This window comes from Protopterus annectens, chromosome 10.part0 (assembly GCF_019279795.1).
Source record: "Protopterus annectens isolate FY-2018-M chromosome 10.part0, PAN1.0, whole genome shotgun sequence".
NCBI lineage: Eukaryota > Metazoa > Chordata > Ceratodontiformes > Protopteridae > Protopterus > Protopterus annectens.
Window position 1 is genome coordinate 83,558,095 of NC_056744.1, and position 26,893 is coordinate 83,584,987.

The 26,893-nt window shown below is 45.3% G+C and overlaps 1 protein-coding gene across 1 annotated transcript in view; it reads left to right on the top strand.

Moving 5' to 3' along the window:
- NPLOC4 (NPL4 homolog, ubiquitin recognition factor) overlaps positions 1-26,893 on the top strand; it is a 1,702,928-nt gene that overhangs the window by 1,541,098 nt on the left and 134,937 nt on the right. The window contains exon 16 of the mRNA XM_044085045.1: positions 19,156-19,258. Coding sequence (XP_043940980.1) covers positions 19,156-19,258 — 103 coding nt within the window. The remainder of the gene's footprint in view (positions 1-19,155; positions 19,259-26,893) is intronic.

A 26,893-nucleotide genomic window follows, 5' to 3' on the forward strand; every position in this document is an offset into this window, starting at 1 on the left:
ATTTCTTGTGATGGTAAGAAGGGACAACCTGTGTCAAAGACGACTTTATCTCCGTTGCTTTTTTAAAGCTGTTTCACTATGTTAAACTCGTTTAACATAGCGAAACAGTGTGAAAAAAGAGTTATAGTAATGGAAAAAGTCTGGGCGACCGGACCTTTTTCCATTACTATAACTCTGATTTACAACATGCACGCTGACCAATCAGCGTGCACATTTTTGAATATTAATGAGGGGCAGTTGTATAATAACTGATAAAGTTCTACCAGAAGAACACAGGGTAGTGAGAGAGAGAGAAAGTGGTGAAATCGAATACCATCATGGAAGTATCGGATAGAGAAAAATATAAAGCAAATAAGACAAGAAGTGTCACTGTTGGAGTATAGAAAAGGGAACAGATCAACAAAAATACTTGGGGAAGATAGATGTGATAAAGCAATGTGCAGTATTAGAACAGATCAGTATCTGTCATGCACTATCGCAAGTAAACTAAGAGTCTTAGCACATGTAGAAAAACCTAGAAAATATACAGATAAATATAAAGGAAAAGTACAAAATAAGCAATTTATTGATGGCCCAAAAAAGTTTTATAGAGAATTTGGAAACAAAGTGAAAGGAATTGAAAGACGACCAAAAAAAGAAGAAATAGATGCATTTTGAAGAAATATCTATGAAGGTCCTGTGGAACATAACAAAGATGTTAAATGGATAGAAGTAGTAAAAGAAAGAATATGGAGTTTAAAGGTACAGGATATGAAATGAGAATAAATAACAGCCAGAGCGATTGAAACAAAGTTAAGAAAAGCCTCTGTTGGAAAACCCCAGGCTCAGATGCAGTAGCTAACTTCTGGTTAAAAGTGTTAAATCTTTGCACAAACTTTTACCCATGAGTAAGAATTATTTATATTCGCACCCCAAACAGACACTAACCTGGCTAACAACAGGAAAAACAATGCTCCTACTTAAGAGTGAACTTGCAAGTTGCCCTAAAAGTTATAGACCAATAATTTGCCTTCCGACTACATATAAACACACTGGAATTGATGCCAACAGAGTTTATAGTCATTTAGAAGAAAACTCAATTGTGGCAATAGAACAAAAGGGCAATAAAAGAAAGTCATATGGAACAAAGGATCATTTGTTGTTAGTCATAGTGGAAAACTGTAAAAAGGGGAAGAATCTAAGTATAGCATGGATTGACTACAAAAAAGCGTTTGATAATATCCCACATTCATGGGTAAAAGAATACTTAAAAATGTATAAGACACACTTTACACTGGTCAACTACATTACAGTGACCATGAAACAGTGGCAGACTGCTTTGCAATTAAGCCATGATAAAGGACAAATTATTATTCCAGGGATAAAAATTCAAAAGGGGATATTCCAGGATGACTCTGTCACCACTGCTCCTCTGCCTTGCCCTTAACCAATTAAGGGTGTCTGCTTTTCAGCTTAGGCCATGGCTACAATTTAGCTCCTAGAAAACAAAGAAGTTTAAAGACTTCTCATCTTCTCTTTGTCATTGATTTAAAACTGTATAGCTCATCATATGAGGAACTGAAAGCACAACTGCAAGTTGTCAAAACTTTTTCAGATGATATAAGAATGTCATGTAGTCTTGATAAATGTGCAAAAGCAACCTTTAAAGCAGAAAAGCTGCAGCACCAAGGAAACATCAGTTTAGGACAAGAATGTGATATAATAGAACTTAAGCAAGAGGGAGTGTGTACATATTTGGGAATTGATGAAGGATCAGTAATAAAACATGAACAAATACGAATAAAACTTAGTAAGGAATACGTTAGAAGACTTAAATTAATCCTGAAAACAGCGTTGACATCTAGGAACAATATCCAAGCTATTAACCAGTTTGCTCTTCCTGTCCTAACTTATAGTTGTTAGGTAGTCCAGTCTCACCTCCATTTTTACATATGGGTTCAGAGGCGATCCTCTGCTCCAACTCTGCTGATTTTCAAGCTCGAAAACTTCTGGTTGGCTCATTGTCTAAGCGGGTATCCCATGGTGCACCAGTGCAATCCCCGATCTCGTTTGCCGCGTCGACGAGTTCGGATGTGCTTCTCTTGGCTCTGGCTAAGTCTTTTGCAATTCTTTCATTCATAAGTGTTTTTGCATATTTACAGTTATTTAGTGGTAATATATGTAGGTCTTTACCTAAATTGTCCTGTGGTCTTGTTTAACCTTAGTAGTTAGTATCCTGTGTACCAGTAGTTAGGCGCTCGTTGCGCCTTTTTTTTGCCTAGATAGTTAGTTTTTGCCAGTTTCGCAGCTCTTAATCAACAGGGGCTCCTGTTGATTTATTGTACTGTTAACTTGTTGGTTGTTAACTTGTTGTCTTTGGTGCGGCTCCGCTAAAGTCTTATTTAGGATTGCTGTTGCAAGTTTTTCCTGTGTTATTGAGTGTGTGTGTGTTCGTGTTACTTGGTCTGTTTGAGTTAGAAGACCTAGTTTCTATTACACCGGGCTAGGCCCGTTTAACTTAGAGGACCTAGTCCTCATGTAACCCTATTATTTGTAATTTTCATCTAAAACTTTTCCTGTGTGATTGAATCTCTGTGTGTATGTGTTTAAATAACTTGGTCTGTTTTTAGTTGAAAGATCTAGTTTTCTCTTACACCGGGCTAGGCCCATTTAACTTAGAGGACCTAGTCCTCGTGTAATTCTTCTGTAGGGCTAGGCCTGTTTTAGTTAGAGGACCTAGTCCTCAGTTATTCTCTATTTCTCCTCTGGTTTTGCGTGTGTGTCTGCAATGTCTAAGGATAGCAAGGAGCATAAACCCTCTGGATTCAAAAAATGCATGAAATGCTCCCAGAAAATGTCATTAACGGATGGACACAGTAGCTGTGTCTACTGCTTGGGAGCCATCCATTTGTAGGAATCATGCTTGTTCTGTCATGCTTTCTCTCCTAGAGTGTTGCAGGAGAGAGAACAAGCTGATAGGGGTCTTCTGAAGCCAACCTTTGAGGAAGCCTCATCTGGTTCGTCGGCTTCTTCTTCCAAGTCTTCAAAATCCAGATCCGACTCCAAATCTAAAGCTTCAAAAAGGCCTTCTCTGGCACCGGCTGGTGTTTTGGAGCCGCCTTCCAAATTAACAAAATCTGTCTCCCCGACTCCTCAGTCTTCAGAGCCAAAGTAGAGCGCTATGGTATCAGAGCCGGTCACAGGTGCTTCGGTGCCGACTGCTGAACCTTTGAAGACAGTTGACTCTACTGCTCGGAGCCAATCTGTAGAATCCCTACTGGTCTCCTTGCTAATCAAGTCTCCAGTGCCTGCTAGGTCGAGATCCCCTACTTTATCTTCCATATCTTCCAGGAGCCTTTTGAAGAAGATGTGGAGAGGGTAGTACTGAGACTCCTGAAGTAGTCTGCTCTGCCTAAATTTTTGTTGGCTCCGACCCAGTCAGCTCCGGAGCCACTTGAGCCAGTTTTGCCCTAGTCTGTGATTCCTCCTCCGAGCCATGTTGGCCTTTCTGAGCCGGAGTGCTTGTTACCAGTGGAGGAACCCTCTGTTCCAGCTCCCCTTGCTGCTGCATTGGAGCCGAGTTTGGCTCCAACACGCTTGGCTCCGTCCATTGTGTCCAGGAACCGAAGATCTTCTGTTGGCACTGATGGGAAGGGTTTGAGTCTATCTTCGGTTCCGAGCCTTCCTCTCAGTGCATCCACCAGGGTGAGCTCGGACCCTGCATCTAGATAGGAGCCGATGGTTCTGGCTCCGGCGCCATCCTTTGTCTCTTCGGAGCATGGAGTGTCTTCAGAGCTGGAGAGGTCTGCTTTTGAGGGGGTGAGGAGTGTGCTGTTTCAATCTACAGCCCCTGCCAATGGTACAAGGACTCTTCCCCCCCAGGGCTCCCACTTTGGTCTCAGTACCTACTCTTTCCAGAGACAGCAGAGACCCACAGCCTCAGGAGCCACTGGCTGGTGGTCTCCGCTCTTCAGAGACCTCCCTAGAAGGTCCCTTCGAGGAGCCTCCTCGGAAAAGGGTATGCACGAGGAAGCATATTGACTCCCAGGATGAGTCTCTGACATCGGATACCGACCTCGAGGAGTCGGAGGGTTCCCCAAGTCGTCCTCTGATGTCTCCTTTGTGGACTTCCTAGAGATCCTTAAACAGAGGTGCGACTGGCCCATGGTCAACCCTTCTGATGAGGAGTCAGTGTACCGGTAGGCTTTCGCGTTTCAACCCTCTGCCTCTTGGGTGTCTCCACCTTTCGACGAACTAATTGATCTGGTTAGTCGGAAGGTGTGGGATACTCCCGATGCCATGGAGCCAGTTCCCAGAAGACCAAATAATTTCCTGTCTGCCCCTCCTGGAAAAGAATTCTTGTCTAAGGGTGTTCCTGTAGATGCCATGGTGGTGGCGGCCACGAAGAATGAGTTGGCAGAGACTTCTACCTCTGTTCATCCGCCAAACAAGGAGTCTCGACAGATGGACAGTTTTGGGAAGTGTGTATTTAGTTCAGCGGCATTTACACTCTGATCTCTGAACTATCTTACCCACTTCACGAGATTGCAGAGGGATCTCCTCAAGGAGTTAGGAGTTTCCATACAGGGTGTTTGTCCTGAGGGAGTCCCTGATAGGATCTCTGCTCAGTTGTCCATCCTAAATTTGGTACTTAATTCCTCCATGCAGCTTATCTCCCATGTGGCTGATGGAGCTAGCAAGAGGGTTCAGGAGTTGCCCTTAGGTGCCACTCCTGGATGCGCTTGTGTAATTTTGCGGAGCCATTTAAGTCCACCTTCACCAACGCCCAGTTTGATGGTTCCTCCTTGTTTGGTCCCAAGGTGAAGGAAACACTTACTCGGTGTGAGCAGGAAGGAAAGACTCTCTCTGCCGTGGGAGTCCGTTTTACCATGCCCTCTCGAACAGAACCCAAAGGTCAAAGGTGAGGTAAAATGTGGTTCAAAAAGTACCAGAGGGTCTTTCCGGACACACAGAGTGAATCCTCCTTCAGAGGCAGAGGAGGAGGAAATGGTAGATGCCCTAGAGGCAGGGGTGGTCCGCAATACCAACAAGGCCATGATTCCTTTCGAGGGCGGCCTTATCAGTGCGCCTAATGTGGGGCCTGACTGCGTTTCTCTGGGGCCAGTTGGGGGTCGCATCTCTTTGTATTCAGAAGCCTGGCTAAATATCACCCAAGACAAATGGGTACAAAGAGTTGTTACCAGAGGCTATATCATATCCTTTTCCCTTCCAACGTTTGTTCCCAAAAAGATCCCAGATGTTCCACCCAATCGTAGGGATCAGGCAACTGTGGAGATCAACAAGTTGCTCTTAAAAAGAGTCATCCAGCCCGTCCCAGCAGACTAGACAGGATCCGGAACTTCTCCAGGTTCTTTTTAGTCCCAAAGCGAACCCGGAGACTGGAGGCCATTTTTGGACCTCAGCAGATTAAACGAATCCGTGAAGAAGGACAAGTTTCGGATGGTCACACTGCAGTCGATACTCCCGTTGTTAGGGAAAGACTATTGGATGTGCTCTCTGGATCTCCAAGACGCCTACTACCATATAAAAATGGACAAGGCGTCAAGGAGATATATGCTCTTCTGGCTGGGGAGCCAGTCATTATCAGTTTCGTGCTCTGCCCTTTGGTCTCACCACAGCCCCCAGAGTGTTCACCAAATGCATGGCAGTAGTGACAGCTCACCTGAGACGTCATGGATTCCAGGTGTTTCCGTATTTGGATGACTGGCTCATGACCGCCCCCCACCAGGCATCTACTCATCCAAAACAGGGACGCCACCATTCAACTTTGTGCTCAACTAGGGATCTCCATAAACTGGGAAAAATCTGCATTACTGCCCTCGCAATCTGTGATTTTTATAGGCGCTGCGGTAGACCGTGGATATGACAGTTCATCTCCCCGCCGAAAAAGCACAAAACCTCATCTCACAACTTAAGCGTCGTCTTCCACTTCGGAAGGTCAAAGCAAAATGGATTCTTCAACTTCTTGGAACGATGGCCTCAATCATTCTGTCAATACCTTTAGCCAGGTTGCACATGAGAATTCTCCAATGGCTCCTGTTCACCCAGTGGTGGTTCCATTATCTACCACTGAGTCACCCTATCCTGCTGACGGAATCATGCAAAAAGGACCTTCATTGGTGGATAGCCCCCAACAACTTGTTCATGGGAGCTCCCTTTGTGCCTGCCCAACCTATTGCCACTGTGACCACAGATGCCTCCCAGGTCAGGTGGGGAGGGGCCTTATCTTGGCAGGACTGTCCACGGCACATGGCAAGAACACGAGGCTCATCTACATATCAGTGTTCTGGAAATGAGGGTGATGCTTCTGGCATTGCAAGCATTTCAGGACCTTCTTCCTCCAGGGACGATTGTGATACAATCGGGCATGTTGGTTGTGTGGTATATCAACAAACAGGGCAGTACCAGATCTTACCCACACTGTTGAGAGGCCATGCGAGTTTGGGAATGGGCGATTTCTTCCCAGCGCTTTCTGATGGCAACGCACATTCCGGGGACAACCAGTGTGATAGCCGACAAGCTAAGTCGGGCAATCTTACTGCCTCACAAGTGGTCTCTGAAATGGGAAATAGTGGAACAGATTTTCCTGAAATGGGGACAGCCTTGCTGCGACCTTTTAGCCAGCCCAGTCATTGCCAAGTACACCAGTTATTTTTCACTAATTCCCCCTCCAGGGGAAACAACCAGGGACGCTCTGGTCCACAGGACTTTTATATGCCTTTCCTCTATTCCCTCTTATCCCCAAAGTGATTCAGAAAACCAGTCGGGTGGGAAGCCAGTTGATCCTTATTGCTTCTTACTGGCCTCGTCAGGTCTGGTTCCCCTTCCTCGAGCCTCTTCTCCTGGACGATCCGTGGATTTTGGAGCCAGTTCCAGATCTATTGATCCACATGTTGGATTCACTACACCCCACTCTCCACACCCTCAAATTGACAGCTTGATTGCTCCAGTTCCATCTCTAGTCAGGCTTCATGATGTTTCTTCGTCAGTGTCCCATATTCTATTATCCTCGCATCAACCCACAACCAAAAGGCTGTATGACAGTAAATGGGAAAGGTTTTCTATTTGGGCACAGAAAATGAATGTGGATCCTTACACCGCTCCCATTCCCGTGATTCTAAAATTCCTTTTGGAGCTTTTTCAGCAGGGGTCTGCCGCGACCACCATCAAAGTACAATTGGCGACAATGTCTCATTTTTATTTAGGGTCTCCAAATATCAACCTTATGTCTCATAAGCTATGCAAGACTTTCTTGAGAGGAGCCACTTTACTAAGACCACCATTACAAGAACCTGTGGCTTCTTGGGACTTAAATTTTGTGTTGTCCAAATTGACATCCCCTCCCTTTGAACCATCTCATTCATCTTCTTTAAAATATTTGTCTTGGAAGAATGTGTTTTTAGTAGGTATTATGTCAGCCAGATGTGTGTCTGAGCTACAAGCCCTGTCTGTTAAGCCACCTTATTTAATCTTTCGTAAAGACAGGGTTTCTTTACGTACCAATCCTTCATTTGTTCACAAAGTTTGTGCCACCTTAAATCAGTCCATTGAGCTTCCAGTTTTCTTTCCCAATCACTGTAATGCAGCTGAATATCGTTTCCACCAGCTGGACATTCATAGACAGCTACGTTTTTACTTGCAACGGACCAATGAATTTCGGAAGTCAGACCAGCTATTCATTTCTTTTTCCGACTCCAGATTGGGATTACCAGTTTCTAAGGTGACATTGTCTAATTGGATTTCTAGTTGCATAGCCTTCATCTACAGTTCGGAGGGCAGACCTTTACCCCACAGGATCAAGGCTCACTCTACCAGGTCTCTTGTCTACATCTGCAGCCTTTCAAGCCAGGGTACCATTTGATCATATCTGTGCAGCAGCTACATGGGCTACCCCTCACACCTTTATTACTCATAAGTTGGATTTGGCTTCCAGGGGTAGAGCATCCTTTGGCTCCACGGTGCTCAGGAGTATTTTCCAATGAGCCACCCAAGAATAAGGCGCTAGAGATGCTGTCCCATAAAAATGAAGGTGAGATTGGACTACCTAACATAAAGAAGTTATGTACTCACCATAACGTTCCATGTTGGTAGTCCATCTCGCCCTTCATTTTTACCAACCCGCCGCCCTGCCCCCATCCTGGAAGATCTGAAGATAATACTTTAATTCTCTTGGTTGGTGACCCTTTAGTATTGGTTTGTTGGTTAGGGTTTTTTTCTGTTTCTAGCGAGCAGCAAACAAGATCTGGGGATTGCACTGGTGCACCATGGGATACCTGCTTAGCCACGAACCAACCAGAAGTCTTCGAGCTTGAAAATCATCCTATTCGGAACCAAAGATCAGCTCCGAACCCATATGTAAGAATGAAGGGTGAGAATGGACTACCAACATGGAGCGTTATGGTGAGTACATAACTTCTTTTTTGGAGTGATTGACTGGCCCCAAAACGTGTTGGATAGATTAAATAGGAAACAAGAAGGGTGCTTCAGTGTCATCAGTTGATTTATTAAAAATCGGTGCATACCAAGGTTGTATATTCCCTGTTCTGATGGAAATATGGGCCTCATTGAAATTGATTACATGTAGAGATATGCAGTCGTGGGATTCCACACATCTGACCTCACAAGACCCAAATGTAGTGAAAGATTTGAAACATGAGGAGAATAAGTCTAAGATTACTTCCCTGCTTAGGCTAGCAGAAGCATTTCAGCATTAAACAGGAATGGAAATCAAACCACAAGTAGATAAAAATCATAAGGTGAAGGACCAGATGAGAAGGCAAGAAATGTGGAAAATGCATAAATATAGTTGCAAGTATAGGAACGAATGCAGGAATGGTTAAGAAGAGGTGGATTCAAACAAGACATGAAAGGTTAATATTGGCAGCACAAAATAGTGGGCTTATGTACACATTGGTTTACAATGTCCATTGAACATGTGGGAGAAACAGACAAATGTAGGTTTTGTAAAACAGAATTGGAAACAGTTGCACACCTTGTTGCTGGTTGTGACATACAAATGGCAGAAAGATTTTGTACTGAAAGGCGTAATAATGTGGCAAGACTCTTGCACTGGGGATTGTGCAAACATTATAGTATTGAAGTGGCTAAAAAACACTGGAAACATGAGCCACGAAGCATCGTAGAAAATGATGGTCTATATCACGTGGGGATTATCCACTGCCAACAGGTCAAAAGATAGATACTAGAAAACCAGATATAGTGGTCCATGAAAAGAAGATAAAAGTACCATTGATCATTGAAATCACCACACCCAGTGACTACTGTCTTGCTTACAGAGAGACACAGTATTAAAATATCAGGATTTGCAGGCAAAAATGAGAGCAATGTGGAAGAGATACCCAGATAGTTCCAGTAGTAATAGGAGCAACGGGTCTTATAAAAAAAGATCTATAATCGTATTTAGATACGTTAGCAATACGTATAACTCCATATGAATTACAGAAGGAATCATTACTGGGCACATTCTGAGTGCTGAGTAGAGCACTTCTGGCTGACATCAGAGACTGAAACAATACTAATTTCATGAATTTTAATCGTACTTTGACTTAGGATTGGGGTCCATTCCCGTTATGGTATTAAAAATCCAAAATATTTGGAAAAATTAAAAAAAAAAGAAAAATTCAGTGGTACGTGAAGGTGCTGGGTCCAACAATTCTTCATCCCTTGGATTTCCAAGTATTGGTACTGGAATTTGTGAAACAGGAACTGCAGTGGTGAAGGGGGCCAACTGTCTCTGAATCCAGGACTCCCTTTCTCTCTTCAAACCCCAGTCCAGTCTGTGCAGACATACTCTTCAGATTTTGCGTAGGGAGCAGTTTCCATGAGAGTTCAAGTGCAAAGCTTGTGGGGCACTCAGGACATGTGAAGTACATAAACCTAAAACAGTGTTGACAGTGATTCATGGCTTGAAAGTTTTTCACCACTTATGGTCTATGGGTCCTTTTCTGGTGGTCACAGACACCACTATAATGATGTGGTGCCTAAACAAGAAAAGGGGGTACAAGATCATACCCTTTTTGATGGCTGGCAGTGTTGGCCTGGGAGCTTGGCTCTACAGCATTCTTTGAGTCTTCGGACCTCATTAATTCCATCAGAGTTAAACACAGTAGCAAACAGAGTATGTAGATCCTGGACAAACTTTCACAATTGAAAGTTCCATGTGGAGGTCTTTCAGGGCTTGTAGATGTGGAGAACACCTCAAGTAGATCTGTTAAACTCTTTCAAAATAGACAACTGAAAAAATGTGTGTTCGAGACATGCTTGCAGCAGTGCTTGGAAGACAGGAGCTGTATCATTGCCATGGTCGGCAATGTTCCTGTATGCATTTCAACCCTTTCCATTGATTCCCAAGGTACTTCTGAAGGTTCAGAAAGCATTGCAAAAGATCTTTGTGGTATCCCCCTTTTGGCCTAGGCAAAGTTTTTTCTCCCTTTTAATGGTATTGACCAACAATGATTACTGTAAGCCTCCTCACAAACTAGATCTGCTCACACAGCATCAGAAGCGAATGGTACATCCCATCTTAGAGTAATTGCAACTGACAGCCTAATTCTATTTTGATACCTTTTTAGGCACTTGTTACACAAGGATGAGAACAGCAGGTATTTAAGGAGGTAAGAAACCTTGCATCTAGAGGTTTTCTAGGTGGTGCCTAACCAATAACACTGGTCCTGAAAGGGTCTTGACCCCTCTGGTTTTGAAATATTTGTGAGTGCTACTTGGACATGATTTGCCATATGTTTCTATCAAAGTGCATCATGCGGCCATCTCAGCTTGTCTGCCCATGGATTCCTGTATTTCGTATTTTTGTGGTCAAACATTGTTTGAAAAAAATGTGAATGCAAGACCCCCCTCAAAAGCAAATTCCTTTCCAACTTTGTTCTTGAATAATTGACCTTGCCTCCTTTTGAACCTCCCCCTAGGCTGATTTACAGTTCATTACTTGGAAGACTGTTTTACTTATTACAAGGCAGCCTCAGAGCTACAGTCTGTCATGGTGGACTAGCCCTCTATGATTTTTCCCAAGGACAGGGCTGTCATTCATGCCTAAAGTTGTTTCTGAATTTACCTTGAATCAAGCCATAAATCTCCCAGTGTTCTAGCCTGATCCAAAAAACAAAAAGAGAAAAGATTCTACATGCCTTGTATCCGCACAGGCAGCTCAACTATTGCCTTGACAGAACCTGCCTTTAGGAATGTTGAACAGCTGTTTGTCTCCTATACAGGGCCTAAGAAAGGTCACCTGTCTCTATGCAAACTGTTGCACAACGGTTGTTCTCTGCTGCTGTTTTCTGTTACTCCCACCATGGGAAATCTCTTCAAGGCAAGAGTAAGATTCACTCAACGTAGGCCATATCCTCTTTGATGGCATGGTGGGAAGGGATGGACTGTAGAAGCATTTTAGAGGCAGCAGCTTGGTCCTGTGTACATACCTTTACAAACTGGATTAATTTTCAAGGTCCAGAGCAGGCTTTGCTAGGGGCATTCTCTAGGGGCTCCTGGAATCCTTGTCATTCCACTTCCCAGGTAGGGCAAACTTTGGCAATCTACCCAGAGTACGACTGAGGCAGTGGGAATGATAAATGTAGTATAGTTCTAGAAGTCCTACTTACGTGTAACAGCAGTTGTTTGAATTCCTCATTGGCAGCGCATACAGCCACCATCACACAGGCTGACTGTAGTTGAGGTGGGTTTTAACCTATTTGATTCAGTGGTTGTTGGATTTTGTTTTTGTATGGTGTAATGACTGATTTGATGTGAATTTTTTCTTGCAAGATGATTCTTTCTTCAGGTACTCTCCTCCTCTGTGGGTGTGAAAAAGCCTGAGAACTCACTCACTGTGACAACTTGTAGACTTACCTAGGATATGCTCTGCCAATGAGCTGTCACAGGAAGAGAGAGGTGGGGGAGTCTGAGCTTTTTGAAAGCTGGCCAGTGCAGGGTTACCTTGGCAGATAACCAGAAATGCCATTGAGGCCGTGAGTTACTCGAACATCTACTTTTACAGGTAAGTAGGATTTACGTAGGTCTACTGTTTACAAGGAATATTTTGTATGAGGACCTGCCGACTACAGCCCAACAAAACATGTTTGATGTGACTTATTGATGAGTAAGTATTTGATGGACTCCGCATCACTCAGCAGGCCTTCCACTTTTCTGATTAATTAGGGAGGAGCATAACATTTGAGTCTGTTTAACATTTTCTTGCAGGCTGTTTTCTTTTGTTATTCAGGAGACCACAACTCCAATCCTAGAGTAACAAGACTGTAAAAAGAAATATGGGGAATGTATACAAAGTCTGTTAAGGCTGTAGTTACTCGAGTACTGCCCCAGTCCAAGGTGTATAGCAGTCTCAAAGCTTTGTAAGTAGCAAGGGTGGAGAGGCACAGCTTCCCCACAAAATGCATTAATTGCTGAGTTTCAACTTGTGCTGCACTTCTTTCCCAGTTGCATTTTATTTTTTGTGGGTAATTACAAGTCTTGCATGATAAAAGAGCCCTTGCAGACATTTACTGTTTTTCATTAAGCAGTAGATGTTAAGTTGTCAAACTCGCCTTCATTTTTGCTGGATGGGTTCGGAGCCGATCCTCTGCTCCGACTCGGCACTTGCTAAGCTCGAGAGCTAATTTTACCAGCTCGAGGCAACCCTATATCCCATGATGCAATGCGTGACTACCCCAGATCTCATTTGCCGCTTCGCGAAGAGGTCTCCTTTTACCAGCTCAGGTAAAGTTTTTAGTATTTATACTAAAGTTCAGTCAGAAAAATTTCCATTTTTCCCTGATTTCTTTCTTAAGAGTTAGTGTTAACTAATATATATCTATCTGCCCTTTATACCCCTTTCTCCTTTATATAGGGATAGTTTTTCCTTCCTTCAGGCCTTAAGCCTCCCTTCCATTAATTTTCTGTCAGGAAGTGTGTCTGTGTTTTTCAGTTTTCCCTTTTTTCATTAGATAACTGTGTGACTGGTGTGTGTCTGTGTTTTTGGCATACCATGTCAAAAGAAGTGAAGGTCTCAGGCTTCAAGAAGTGTGACTCGTGCTGTCAGAAAATGTCTCTGACAGACGGTCACACTTCTTGTGTGTACTGCCTGGGGCCTTTACACCTGCAGGACTCCTGTGCTTTTTGTCACTCCTTTAGCCAGAGAGTCCTGCAGGAACGTAGAAATAAGCTAATTCTATGTGGCTTGTTGAAGCCAGAGGGTCCCCCGACCAAGACTGGGTCGACAAAGCCCTCTAAGCCACCTAAAGCCCAGGCTGTGGTTCCTAAGCCTTCGGCGGTGGCTCCGACTCCTTCTGAGTCGAGATCGGCTCCGGCTGGAGCCGATCTTTCTACCTCTGAGGTAGTGGTATCGGCGCCGCCTGGCTCCGATACACTGGCGCCTATGTCAATGACTGCTCCGGCCGGAGCCGACGTCTCCTTGACCAGCACTGGAGCCGATAAGCTGTTGGCTCCATCTGGAACCGAAGGGTCTTCGGCTCCGATGGCTCTTTCCAAGAAGAGATCTCAGTCCCCTTCCCTGGAGTCGATTCGTTCGGCTCCGGGATCTCCTCTACTTTCGGAGCGGAGCCATCGGAGCCGATCTTCAAGGTCTTCCAGGTTGTCAGACCATGACTTGGAGAGGGTGGTAAGTAGACTGCTGAAGTCACAGGCACTGGCCCAAATGCTCCATAGCCCGTCTCAGCAGATGTCTGCTATTCCTCATCCCCCTGAAATTCCTCCTCCGACTCTCCTTCAGGGTTCGGAGCCGGAGCTTCTCGGAACGTTGACCGTTGGTGCGCTGGAACCGATACTTCCCCTGTCGGCTCCGTCGTCTTCGACTCCGATTTCCTCCATGAGACCTTCCTTGGAGGGATCCGGTCGTCGGGTCTCCCTTGGCTCCGAGGGGGCGAGTGGCATTGGACCCTTGTCCGACCCCGCTCTCCCTCTTGGAGCTTCGGCATTGGTGAGCTCAGCACCGACATCGGCCTCTGAGCCTTCTCTTTCGGTGGGACCGTGGATTCCTGTCTCTTCGGAGCGGGAGTCTTCTGGCCTCCCTGGGAGGGGAGCCTTTGAGGTGATGAGGAGTGTTCTAGCCCCGGAGCTGAGTCAACGGTCAATTCCATTAGCTCCTCCCTCTTCGGTGCCTGTTGATGTCTCTTGCCATTCTCTTGCTCCTGGACCCAGAGATCCATCGCCCCAGGTTTCCCCATTGGGAAGAACTTCCTCTTCCGAGGTTTCTCCTGATCCTTCCGGAGAACCCCCGCGTAAGAGGACGTGCAAGAGGAAGCACACAGACTCCCCCGAGTCTACGACATCAGATACCGACTTAGATGAGTCGGAGGGTTCCCCTCGGTCCCCCGCTGAGGATGTCTCCTTTTCAGACATCCTGGAACTCCTCAAGCAGAGGGGGAACTGGCATTCCATTAACCCCTCCGAGGATGAGTCTGTATACCTGGAGGCTTTTGGATCTCGACCCTCCACCTCCTGGGTGTCTCCGCCTTTCGACCCGCTCATGCAAGTGGTGGCTCGAAAGGCATGGGCGGCCCCGGATTCTGTGGAACCAGTCCCCAGGAGACCTTCTAAATTCATCACGGCCCCCGCAGACAAACAGTTTCTTACCAGGGGTGTCCCTGTTGATGCCATGGTGGTGGCGTCTGCCACCAAGAAGGAACTTGCTGATCCTTCTGTACCTGTCCATCCTCCTAACAAGGACTCTAGGACCATGGATAGGTACGGTAAGCGGGTGTTTTCTTCAGTGACCTTTGCTATGCGCTCGCTGAACTATCTCTGTCACTTTACCCGGCTTCAGGGAGACATTCTCAAGGAACTAGGTGAGGTAGTTCAGGATCCATCAGCTGCTGGAGCTCAAGAAAAAGATTGCCTGACAGCTAGGAATCCTAAATTCTATAACTAACTCCTCCATGCGGCTCATTTCTTATGCAACCGATGGGGCGAGTAGAGCCGCAGGCACAGGAGTGGCACTTAGGCGTCAGTCCTGGATGCGGCTTTGTAATTTCACGGATCCCTTTAAGGCATCCTTCACTAATACTCCCTTCGATGGTTCGGCTTTGCTCGGGCCTCAGGTGAAGGACACATTGACCAGGTGTGAACAAGACGGCAAGACTCTTTCTGCCGTAGGAGTCCATTTCTCCACCCCTTCAAGACCCTATCCCAAAGGTCAGAAGGGGGGGGGGGTGTGGTTTCATAAATCTCAGGGAGTCACGCCGGATACACGTGGTCAGTTTACCCCCAGAGGCAGAGGGGGTAATAACAATAGATGCCGCCCTAGGGGCAGAGGGGGTCCGCAGAATCAGGGTAGCAGGGAGCCTCTCTGATAAACCCTTCCAGCATCCCTGAGGTATTGCCCGACTGTCCACCCTTGGAGGCAGTCGGGGGAAGATTGTCGCTGTACCCAACAGCCTGGCGTTCCCTTTCTCAAGACAAATGGGTACAGTCGATCATATCCGAGGGTTACAATATCCCTTTCGAGAGATATCCCGTTCCTCATCAATCCCTTCCAGACGTTTCACCCGGTCTAAGGGAATTGGCAAAGCTGGAGGTATCAAAGCTCCTAGCAAAAAGAGCCATCCAACTAGTGCCAGCAGACCAAGTAGGATCCGGAATCTACTCAAGATTCTTTTTGGTCCCCAAAAAGACGGGAGATTGGAGACCAATTTTAGACCTCAGCAAACTAAACAAGTTTGTCAAGAAGGCAAGGTTCCGGATGGTCACGCTTCGGTCCATTCTACCCTTTTTGGGCAAGGACAACTGGATGTGCTCAATAGACCTTCAGGATGCGTACTATCACATAAAAATTCACAGGCGCTCCAGAAGGTTTCTCCGCTTTCGGCTGGGGACCAGTCATTTTCAATTCAGAGCCCTGCCCTTTGGCCTCACTACAGCCCCCAGAGTGTTTACCAAATGCATGGCAGTGGTCACGGCTCACCTGAGACGTCAAGGATTCCAGGTATTTCCGTATCTAGACGACTGTCTCCTCTCTGCCACCACCAGGCATCAACTTCTCAAGGCCAGGGACTACACTCTTCACATCTGCAACCAGTTAGGGATCTCCATAAACTCTGAAAAATCTTCATTGTCTCCTTGCCAATCTATTACCTTTATAGGCGCAGAATTAGACACTGTCGGGATGTCAGCAAGACTCAAAAACCAAAGAATTCTGGACATCCAAAAGTATGTTCGGATCATACTACTCAGCAGAAAGATCAGGGCCAGACTTGTCCTGAAGGTGCTAGGTCTTATGGCTGCGGCCATCGTACTCCTTCCGTTAGCTCGCTTCCACATGCGTCTTCTGCAGTGGATGTTGTTCACCCAGTGGTCATTCCAGAAGCTTACCATGCGCCACGAGATCTTCGTGACGAAATCTTGCAAGAATCACCTAACCTGGTGGATGTCTTCTCCACACCTCCATCAGGGCCGGCTTTTTGTTCCCCCAGTTCCGGTTGCCACAGTCACTTCGGATGCCTCTCTGATCGGGTGGGGGGGGCATTATCAGGGCAGGATGGTCCACGGGACGTGGCAACCCATAGAATACCATCTGCACATAAATGTCCTAGAGATGAGAGCGGTGCTTTTAACGTTGCAAGCCCTCAGCGACTTTCTTCCTTTAGGAACTATTGCAGTTCAGACGGACAACATGTCCGTAGTCTGGTATATCAACAAACAGGGCGGGACCAAGTCCTATCCACTGTGTCGAGAAGCTCTCAGACTTTGGCAATGGGCAATCACCTCTCATCGGTTTCTGATAGCAACGCATATCCCCGGGAAATCCAACCTATTAGCGGACAGACTGAGCAGAGCTATTCTCATGCCACACGAGTGGTCTCTCAAACAATCAGTAGTGGACGAGATTTTTCAGAAGTGGGGCGTCCCTTGCTGCGACCTTTTTGCTACACCCCAAAACAGCAAATGCCCAGACTTCTTCTCCCTCTTTCCACTTCCAGGCCATCCCCCCAGAGACGCTCTAACCCAGGATTGGCCCCGGGGACTTCTTTATGCCTTTCCTCCATTTCCGCTGATACCTCAAGTAATTCAGAAAGCTACCGTCTTGAGAGCCAAATTGATTCTCATTGCCCCTTACTGGCCTTGACAAATTTGGTTTCCGTCCCTTCATCATCATCTTTTGGTTCAGCCTTGGCATCTGGATCCAATTCCAGATCATCTGACCCACCATTTGGGTCATCTGCACCAGGCCATTCATTCTCTCAACCTCACTGCTTGGTTGCTCCACTTCCTTCCTTAGCCAGGCTTCCTTTGATTTCTAATCCCGTGCGAGATATCATAGTAGCTTCTCTAAAGTCCTCTACCAGAAGGATTTATGCTAGTAAATGGTGGCGCTTTTCCTTCTGGGCAAAGTCTAGGAACATAGATCCCTTTACAGCTCCAGTACAGTCAGTCTTGGACTTCCTAGCTGAGATTTTTCAGTCAGGTTCTTCTTCCTCGACAGTTAAGGTTCAGTTGGCAGCGATCTCAAATTTTCATGTTGGCTTAGCGGATCAAAACATCATGTCTCACAAGCTTTGCAAAGCCTTTCTTAGAGGGATCTTTCTGCTGAAACCTCCAGTCAAAGATCCTCCTCCGGAATGGGACCTGAATTTAATGCTGGCATCCTTGATTCTGCCTCCCTTTGAACCGGCTGCTACATGCTCATTAAAGTTTCTTTCCTGGAAAACGATTTTTCTGGTTGCTGTTACTTCAGCCAGGAGGGTGTCTGAACTTCACGCTCTGTGTCCGTCCCCCATACTTGGTTTTCCACAAAGATGGAGTATCTTTAAGAACTAATCCATCCTTTTTGCCCAAAGTTGCTTCCCAGACAAATATTAACCAATCTATCGAATTGCCAGTTTTCTTCCCTAATTATTCTGACAGAGCAGAACAGAAACTTCATTGTTTGGATGTCCATCGCCAACTCAGATATTACTTGGACAGAACTAAACAATTCAGAAAATCTGATCAACTGTTTCTTTCTTATGCAGAAAGCAGAAAAGGTCTTCCGTTCTCCAAGGTGACCTTATCGAGATGGCTGTCCTCTATCATTTCTCATGTTTATCTCCTTGGGGGCAAACAACTGCCTTCGAAACAAAACGCACATTCTACCAGGTGCATAGCCACTTCCACAGCATTTCAGGATAGGCTGCCTATTGACACCATTTGTGCGGCAGCCACTTGGTCCACTCCTCACACCTTTGTCTCTCATTACAAATTGGACCTGGCCTCCAGGGACAGGGCTAGGTTTGGTTCCACAGTTCTCAAGGGTCTGTTCCATTGAGCCACCCAGGATAGAGGTGCTAGGGACGCGGTCCCATCCAGCAAGAATGAAGGCGAGTTTGACAACTTAACGTTTAGAAGTTATGTACCTACCATAACGTTCCATGTTAGTTGTCTTCTCTCGCCTTCTTTCTTGCGTCCCTCCCTCCTTCCCCCTAGCCTGGACAGACCTTGAAATTGTACTCTTCTATGGGTACTGTTCATTCTTTCTATGGACCTCCAGTAGGAAGTATCACTAGTTTTTAGTGGTTATTTCCTGTTTTTCTTTCCAAATTTAGTCCTCCTCCTTCCTTTCGGGGAAGAAGGTTACTGGCAGGGTTTTTTCATAGCTACCAAACGAGATCTGGGGTAGTCACGCCTTGCATCATGGGATATAGGGTTGCCTCGAGCCGGTAAAATTAGCTCTCGAGCTTAGCAAGTGCCGAGTCGGAGCCGAGGATCGGCTCCGAACCCATCCAGCAAGAAAGAAGGCGAGAGAAGACAACTAACATGGAACGTTATGGTAGGTACATAACTTCTAATTTCCTTTTTTTGTCTGTATACAGTGATATTAAAGAGGAGTCATTTAATATGGCTTTTGTGTTAACAGTATTTCCATGAAATGTCTGGCAGATATCTGAAAAAGGTTAATGAGAATAAATGCTGGACCTGGTTAATAAACCCACATAAATTTTGCTAATTGTTCATGGGTGTTAATTTGCTAATTCAAATATTTGAACTATGCTTTTTTAGGTAGTGCTGTCAAATAACTGTTCTTTAAAGATATGAATCTGCTTTTTCCATCATTCTTAATAGCAACTATACATTTGAGCTGGTACTTTTTCAAGATTGCTGTTAATTCCTGAATTTTATGGTTAATTCCTACAGGAAAGCATCAGTTTGCTACTGGACGCAGTGAAAGCTAGAAAAGAGGAGATTGCACAAATGTGGAAGAACTCCGAACAGTGGGCTACAATTGAACAGCTTTGCAGTGAGTGATTTGACATTTGTTTGCATGTAAAAGATAACTTTATAACAGATTTAACTTTATATAATCTTTTTTCATCAGCTTTTACATTTAGTGTTAAATTGTTTTAGTGATGGCGATACCTCATGGGAGTTAAATGAGCTGAGGTTAAGGCATGCTGTATGCATTTACTCATGCACATCATAAGGATTGTTGCTACAGCATTCATATACATACATGCATGTGTGTATGTATTATGTATGTATATTGTGTGTGTGTGTGATTTTATATATATATATGTACACACACACACACACACACACACACATATATATACATATATGCATACACGTATTGAAGTAGTATGTTCAAGGTGGTTGTCGGTCATCACCTGGATTTTTCTAATTTTTTTTTTTTTCATCCAGTCCTCATTGAGCCATCCCTCCTGTCAACTCTTTTGGCCTTTTTATTCCCTTTGGAGTCCTTTTGGCCTTTTTATTCCCTTTGGAGTCCTATATGGGCCTGTTCATTTTGTAGATGAAAGTCAAGTACTGAGACTAGTTCTGTTACCATTGAGGTTGAATCGATTTTTTGTTTTAAGGCATTCATCCCCTCCTTTGGTGACTTTTTGTATGCTCTGGTTTCACTGCTCATGTGATAGGTCATTCATGCTACCACACATGCCAAACCTTAGTCTAAGTGGTGCACTGCTGTGCAGCATGGTCTGGCCAGGCTTTTGCTGTGGCTGGCACATCTGCATTTCTGTAGTCATTAGTGCAGCAAGCTGAAGCCACTTCCCTCCCTAGGATGGGCAAGCAAGCATTAGCTACTTACACCTTTCCTCGCCTACCCAGCGCCTATGTTACTGGTTGAGTAGTCGAACACAGTCATCTGAGTCATAGTCTTCAACCACATTTTTCATCATGTGGATATCTCTTAGCATATGAAACTGCACTCTTGAAGGAGGTTAGGCCAAATGTATTCAGGTTTTGTTTACTGGGTTAACGCTAGTAAGCAAAGCCCATTTACTGAATTGCACCGTCATGGGAAGAAAAGCTTCTTATCACATTTCTGTGTTGTAATCATATGCGAAATACAGTATCAAGATAGATGCCTTGTGGTAACTGACATTTAGGAATTTGGCCAGCATCCAAAGCTTCAGGGCACCTTCCACACACTGAAACAATTAGTCCTAAAAAGACAGTCTCCTTTGCGGGCTTTTGTGGATCAACAGTCACCTTGGGCTTTTTTTTTCCTGGGAGATAAGTTCCATTTTTTTTTTTTTTTTTTTTTGGACAAAAAGAAATGCTTACTAGGAGTGAACAGGATGGTAAAACCCTATCTGCCACTGAAATCTGCTTCTCTATCCCACAGAGAACCTGCTTCTCCATCCCACAGAGAACCATTTTTATGAATCAAAGGGGGTAGTAAGAAGGTGTATTTCAGAAAATCACAGTCATCACTTCTGGAGAAAGACACCCCCCAACCAGGGCAGATGGGGAGGCAGTTTAAGTGGACATTGTCCTAGGTGTAGAGGTGGACCGAATAACCAGGGTTGTCACTGCCCTTTCACCAAGAAACTTCCAGGACTCCTGAAAAATTACCCGACTGCCACAATCTGGAGGCATTCAGGGGACACTTATCCTTACACCCACAAGCCTGGCAAGAGTTTACACCTGACTTCTGGGTGTTAAAAATCACCAGAGGCTGTATCATTCCCTTTTCTTACCCTCCAAAGAGGAGAATAGATTCCCGTTGTCCCATCCAGTCAGTTGGAATGTGCAACAACAGAAGCTTCAAAGTTAGAAAGAGAGTCATTCAGTAGGTCCCTCAAGACCAGTTAAGATCCAAGTCTATTCCACATTCGTTTTAGTTCCAAAGAAGACAGGGGACCTCAGGCTGACATTAGATCTTGGTCATCTCAGTTAGTTCATGAAGTACAGAGTTCCAGATGGTTACAGTAAAGTCTATATTGCCTCTGTTGGGGAAGGATGATTGGATGTGCTCTGCAGATATCCAGGATGCCTACTATCACATAAAGATACAGAAGATGCACAAGATTTCTCCATTTCTGGGTGGTAGTCATTTTCAATTGTAGGCACTGCCTTTTGTTCTTACCAAAGCCCTCTGGGTGATGTCCTTCCATTTTACTGTTGCAGTATTCATAACTGGTGGGATGATCTGCCAAGGATAGCCATACATCTGGCCAGTGTACCAAAACCTTGAACTCCCACCAGCAGTGTACGTCAGATGTATACTCCCCTCTTCAGTGTAAGGCATAAAGGTGACGTATGGATGCTCCAAACTTGGAGTGTCTTTGCTGCCAGTCTGAGCACCATAGTTGAACATCAATCTGAACACTCTTCACTGTGCTGGTTATGCAGAGACTCTTTCCAATAAGTACTTTATTGGGGTTCCTTTTCTTTTCCTTTACATTGTATTTTGAGAGTTTGTCTTCCATGAAAGGGAAATGTCAATATGAGAGAGAGATTCCCCATAAAGATAGTCATGACAAGTGTTTGTTGGTCTGCTTGTCAGGCATTTGTGTTGAAGACACTTCATAGCTGTCTGTCTTCAGTTTCCATTTATCTTGAGAACCAGTGCCTGACGTTATTGGCCCAGGGTATCATAGCAGAATCTGCCCACCCCAAGGTGCAGCCGCCTCTGAAGAAAAAGACCAAGAAGTTGATGTCTGGTACTGCTGCTCTTCACCCTCCACTAAATGTCTCTCTCCAAGTGGATGATAATCCTGAAGATTGTCTGGTGCTGACATCTATTCCCTCTGCTGCAACCCTGTCAGAGGCCGGCACAGAACTGGCTTCTTGCATGTCCTCTCAAGCTGTAAAAACATCCGCAGCAGACGTGTAAGGGGAACCACGTCTGATCATATCTGAGGAGCCTAGGAGGATTCCCCAGATCTTAGTGAGGGAGGAAGTTCCTGGTACCCTGATTGAGTCAAGGAAAGGTTCTGAACCACCAAGATTGGTTAAAGCCAACGTCTCTGTTAAGAAGAGCAGAAGACTAAGCATATTTCACCCACTCCCAAGGATCCACAAAATGAATGGCAGGATTTTACTCGAGACTTGTTTAATGCCTGATGACTTTGAGACCACTGCAGGGGGGTTCTGTTCCTGCTCCTCTTTGGACTTCTACCCCTAAGAGATCTAGGGAACCTGATTCTTCTGCTGTGGAATCGGACTTTGATGAGGATTCCTTTGCCTACTCCTCCCAGATGCCATCACCTTTGGGTTGTGGCTTAGGAGGAGGAGGAGTCCTGTGGTGATACAGTGGTTCACATGATGGAATATTTTTAGTGGGACTGCTCCCAGGTTTCTGACATCAGAAAAAGTGTTATGAGTTGTTGCATGCAGACTCCCCTAAGTCTTCTGCTGATGTTCTTCGTGTTTCACTGTTGCAGTCATCACATTTGGGTTATGTGCCTGTAGGTAGCCCTCAGCCGACCTGAATACCAGTCTCTTTGGATTTCTGTATCAGATGCTGTCGCTTCTTCCATGATGTCAGGTATATAAAACATGCAGCTAACGCCATTACATCAGTCTTTCTTGCCGTGCGGTGCCCGAAGCAGAAGCAGTTCGCAAGTGCCGGTCGGCTGACTCCTGAAATTTTCGTTTTCGAGTTTCATACCTGAAGTCTTCATAAAGATAAGTACCCCGATGGGGATCCTTTTTTCTTGTTCTAACCGATGTCAGAAAAAATTAACAATTGTATTGCCTGTGGGAAGCAAATACCTCATAGGCATTTTCATTCTTACTGCATCACCTGTTTAGGCCCAGACCACGACAGCCCTCGCTGTCGGTTTTGTGCCTTGTTCAACGCCCGAACTGTTCATCTGGCTATTTTTGTAGCTAAGTACTTTCGTTCTCGATCTCCGTACTCCGAAATGGCTTCGTTAAGCCATCCGACTACCGATCTTTTGAAAAATGTAAGGATAAAGACAGAGACAGACTGCATAGGTCCAAAACTGCCAACAACGCTTCTGTTAAGCTAGTCACCAGTCCGCCGGTACTCATTGAGGTGCTTTTGCAGCCCCTGATACCCACTACTACAGATTTGCAGGCCTCTACTGAGACCCATTCGGAGTCTGGTATGCTGCGAGATGCTTCTTCGACTATGGAACCTACGGATGTCTCTACCTTGGATGGGTCCGGCACTGGCTTCTGAGGCTGGTGTATTCAGGCCTACCGATTTTCATATTAAACAGACAACTTTGTTTCAAGCTAAGAATACCGAAATCTTCAGGCCTAAAGCTCGCACTACGCCTAGAAAACAGACGACCAAGCTGCATTCTCAGGCCCCATATGCCTCAAAAGCAAATGATTAGAATGGCTGAAGACTTTATTACCTTAATTAGTGGATGCCAGCCTTCCCCCTCTGAGACCTAGAACTGATTATCTTTCTTATTCGTCTGATCAGGAATCTGATATCTCTGTTCCTTCTGACTACCAGGATTTCTACTATGTCTACTTATGAGGATTCTGATGCACAGGATTCCATTCCCTCTGCTTCCCCTCCAGAAGACTTTTCTTTTGGTGAAACCTTGCATACCCTTAGGGAATATTTCCGCTGGGAAAGCCAGGACTATTTGGAGTCCAAAAAGAGACTTGGAGAATTTTTACTCCTGCTTCAACACAGGCCTCTAGCTATCCCTCCTGTTCTGGAGATTGTAGATGATGTTTTCTTGGAATCCAGCCTTAACCCAGACACTTTGCCCCCAGCTCCCAGGAAACCTGACGGGTACTACAGAGTACCTGACTCTCACAAATTCCTCTTCAAGAATCGTATTGCTGATCCAGAGACCATTTCCCAAGGACCAAAAGGCATTAAGGCTACTACTGCCAAAAATCCCACCCCTTCTGATAGGGACTCTAGAGCTTTAGTCAGATTGGGTAAGAAGGTATACACTTCTGCTGCTTTGGCCATTAGGGCTTTAAATTGCCAGTTTCATATGTTAAAGTATCAGCAGTGTATTATTGGATTGGTTAAACAGAAAATGATGTTGATTCCTAACTGTGCTGAAAATAATTACAGGATTTAATGCATTCTGCTGAACAAGTTGGAAAACATACTTTACAATGTGGTTTTCATTCATTAGAGGCATCTTGCAGGGCTGCTGTCACTGGGTCTGTACTTAGAAGGCATGCTTGGCTTAAGGAGCAATCTTTGCCAGATCATGTTAAAGCTAAATTACTGGATGTTCCCTTAAACCAAGAACGCCTGTTTGGCAACAAAGCAGAGGTAGTACTTAAAAAGATGGAGGAAAAAGCTAAATCTATGCAAACTGTTAGACTTCCTGCAAGTACAGCCTCCCAGATTTAGTAGGCATATTGGCCCTCTAAGAATTGGTCCTTTCCTGCCTCTTCCAGGCCTTCTCAGTCCAAACCCAGAACCAGCAGAACACCTAGGCTTCAGTCCCAAGGTACTCATAGGCTTAAGCAGTGGGGGCCTCCCACTTCCAAAGCAGGGAGTAGTAAGACTCCCCCCTATGGTAAACTGTCTTAATGACTTAACTTTAAACCTTACAAGCCCTGCTCAACTGACTGTTCTTTTAGGGGGAAAGATTGCCCTGCATGCAAAAAATTGGGAACTCATTACCCAGGACAAATGGATTTTAAATGTAATTTCCCAGGGATACAGATTCCACTTCCACTCCTTACCTACCCCAAACGGTTGGCCAGACCTACCCTCAAATCAGTGGGCAGAAACTCAAAAGCAAGTTCTCTGTCTTTTAAGCATCAGGGCTATTCAGCCTGTTCCAGAAGAAGAATGGGGGGGGGGGGTTCTACTCAAGACTTTTCCTGGTACCCAGAAAAGACGACTCCTGGCGTCCTATCTTGGACCTGTCTGTCCTAAACACATTTTTGGTAATCCCAAAATTCAAGATGCTAACTCTTCATCAGCTGCTTCCCATGCTAGGCAAAGATGCTTGTTTGGCAACACTGGATTTAAAAGAAGCCTACCTGCACATCCCAATAAGGGAATCTTGCAGAAGATACCTTCGCTTCAGAGCAGGCTACATGCACTACCAGTTCTCTGCACTGCCCTTTGGCTTATCTACTGCTTCCAGAATATTCACAAAGTGCCTAGCTCCAGTCATTGCATTTTGCAGGCAAATAAATATTCAAATATATCCATACCTGGACGATTGTCCAATTCAGGCAGAAAGCCAGGACATACTATTAAATCATCTGGCATTTGTAAAGAAATTGCTAACTTCTCTGGGGTACACCATAAACAAAAAGAAGTCGCATCTTGTACCCTGCCAACAAATTGTATTCCTGGGAGCAAGCTTGAATACAACTTCCCAGATAGCCTAAATCACGCCAGAGAAACCAGTTCATTTGACAGCCTACTTCAAACTACTGGCCACAAAGACCCAGCTATCTGCAAGGAAAATACTGCAAGCCCTGGGGTTCATGGCCTCTTGAATTCTACTAATTCCATATGCAAGACTGCATATGAGGAAACTACAATGGTATCTAAAATGCCTATGGTGTCAACATTCTCAGGATCTAGAATCAGTGATTCCTATCATACCTTTTCTATAGATAGAGTTCCTTTGGTGGACAGAGACCTGCCACCAAAACAAGGGGCTGTCATTCACTGTACCCCCTGCCGCCCAAACACTAACAGACGCATCAGACTACGCTTGCGGGCTCACTTGGCAGAGCAATGCATTCAGGGCAAATGGAACCCAAGTCAAATGCACCTGCATATCAGTCAAAAAAAATGTTAGCTGTACAGAATGCTCTGACAGCTTTCAAGGACCACATTCTTCCAGGACAATTATTGGTAAAGATGGACAACACCACTGTTATGTGGTACATAAACAAGCAGGGGGGAACCCACTCATACCCGCTCTGCAGACTAGCCATGGCTCTGTGGAACACAGCCTTGAGCTACCAAGTGCACCTACAGGCTCAGTTCCTGCCAGGAAAGCTAAATACACTGGCAGATGACCTAAGCAGAAATCTCATGGACCCACACGAGTGGAAACTGGAACCAAAGATATTCAACATGTTGAGAAACAAATGGGGGAGCCCAGAGATGGACCCGTTTGCTTCCCCCTAGAGCTAGCAATTGGACAAATTCTGCACAAGGACTCCCCACAAACAAGCTTGGAAAATGGATGCTCTGTCCTTCACTTGAAAAAAACTATCAGTTTATGCCTTTCCCTCACTGCCTGTCCTCTCCAAGGTAGTACTAAAGATCAAACAGGACCAACCAAGGACAATACTGATTGCACCAGACTGGCCATGTCAACACTGGTGTACCCCCTCTTGCGCAGTGTGTCACTGCTGGCACCATGGCACCTGTCTCAGACCCCCTACCCTGCTGTCCCAGCAAGAGGGCCAGATTCTGCACCCACAGCTTCAAACCCTGAACGTGGCAGCCTGGCTAATTACCTGATCTCTCCATTACCATTCCTCGGTAAGAAAGTGACAGATGTCATTCTGGAGGCAAGGAGGCCTAGTACTAGAAAATCCTATGCTGAAATATGGAAAATATTCTGTTCCTGGAGCCAAATTCAGGGAATGGGCACAGCAGCACCCAATTTACGTCAGATTCTTCAGTACTTAACTGAGATGCTTCACAGGGGCCTTTCCTTTTCCTCCATCAGAATTCATGCCTCAGCCATTT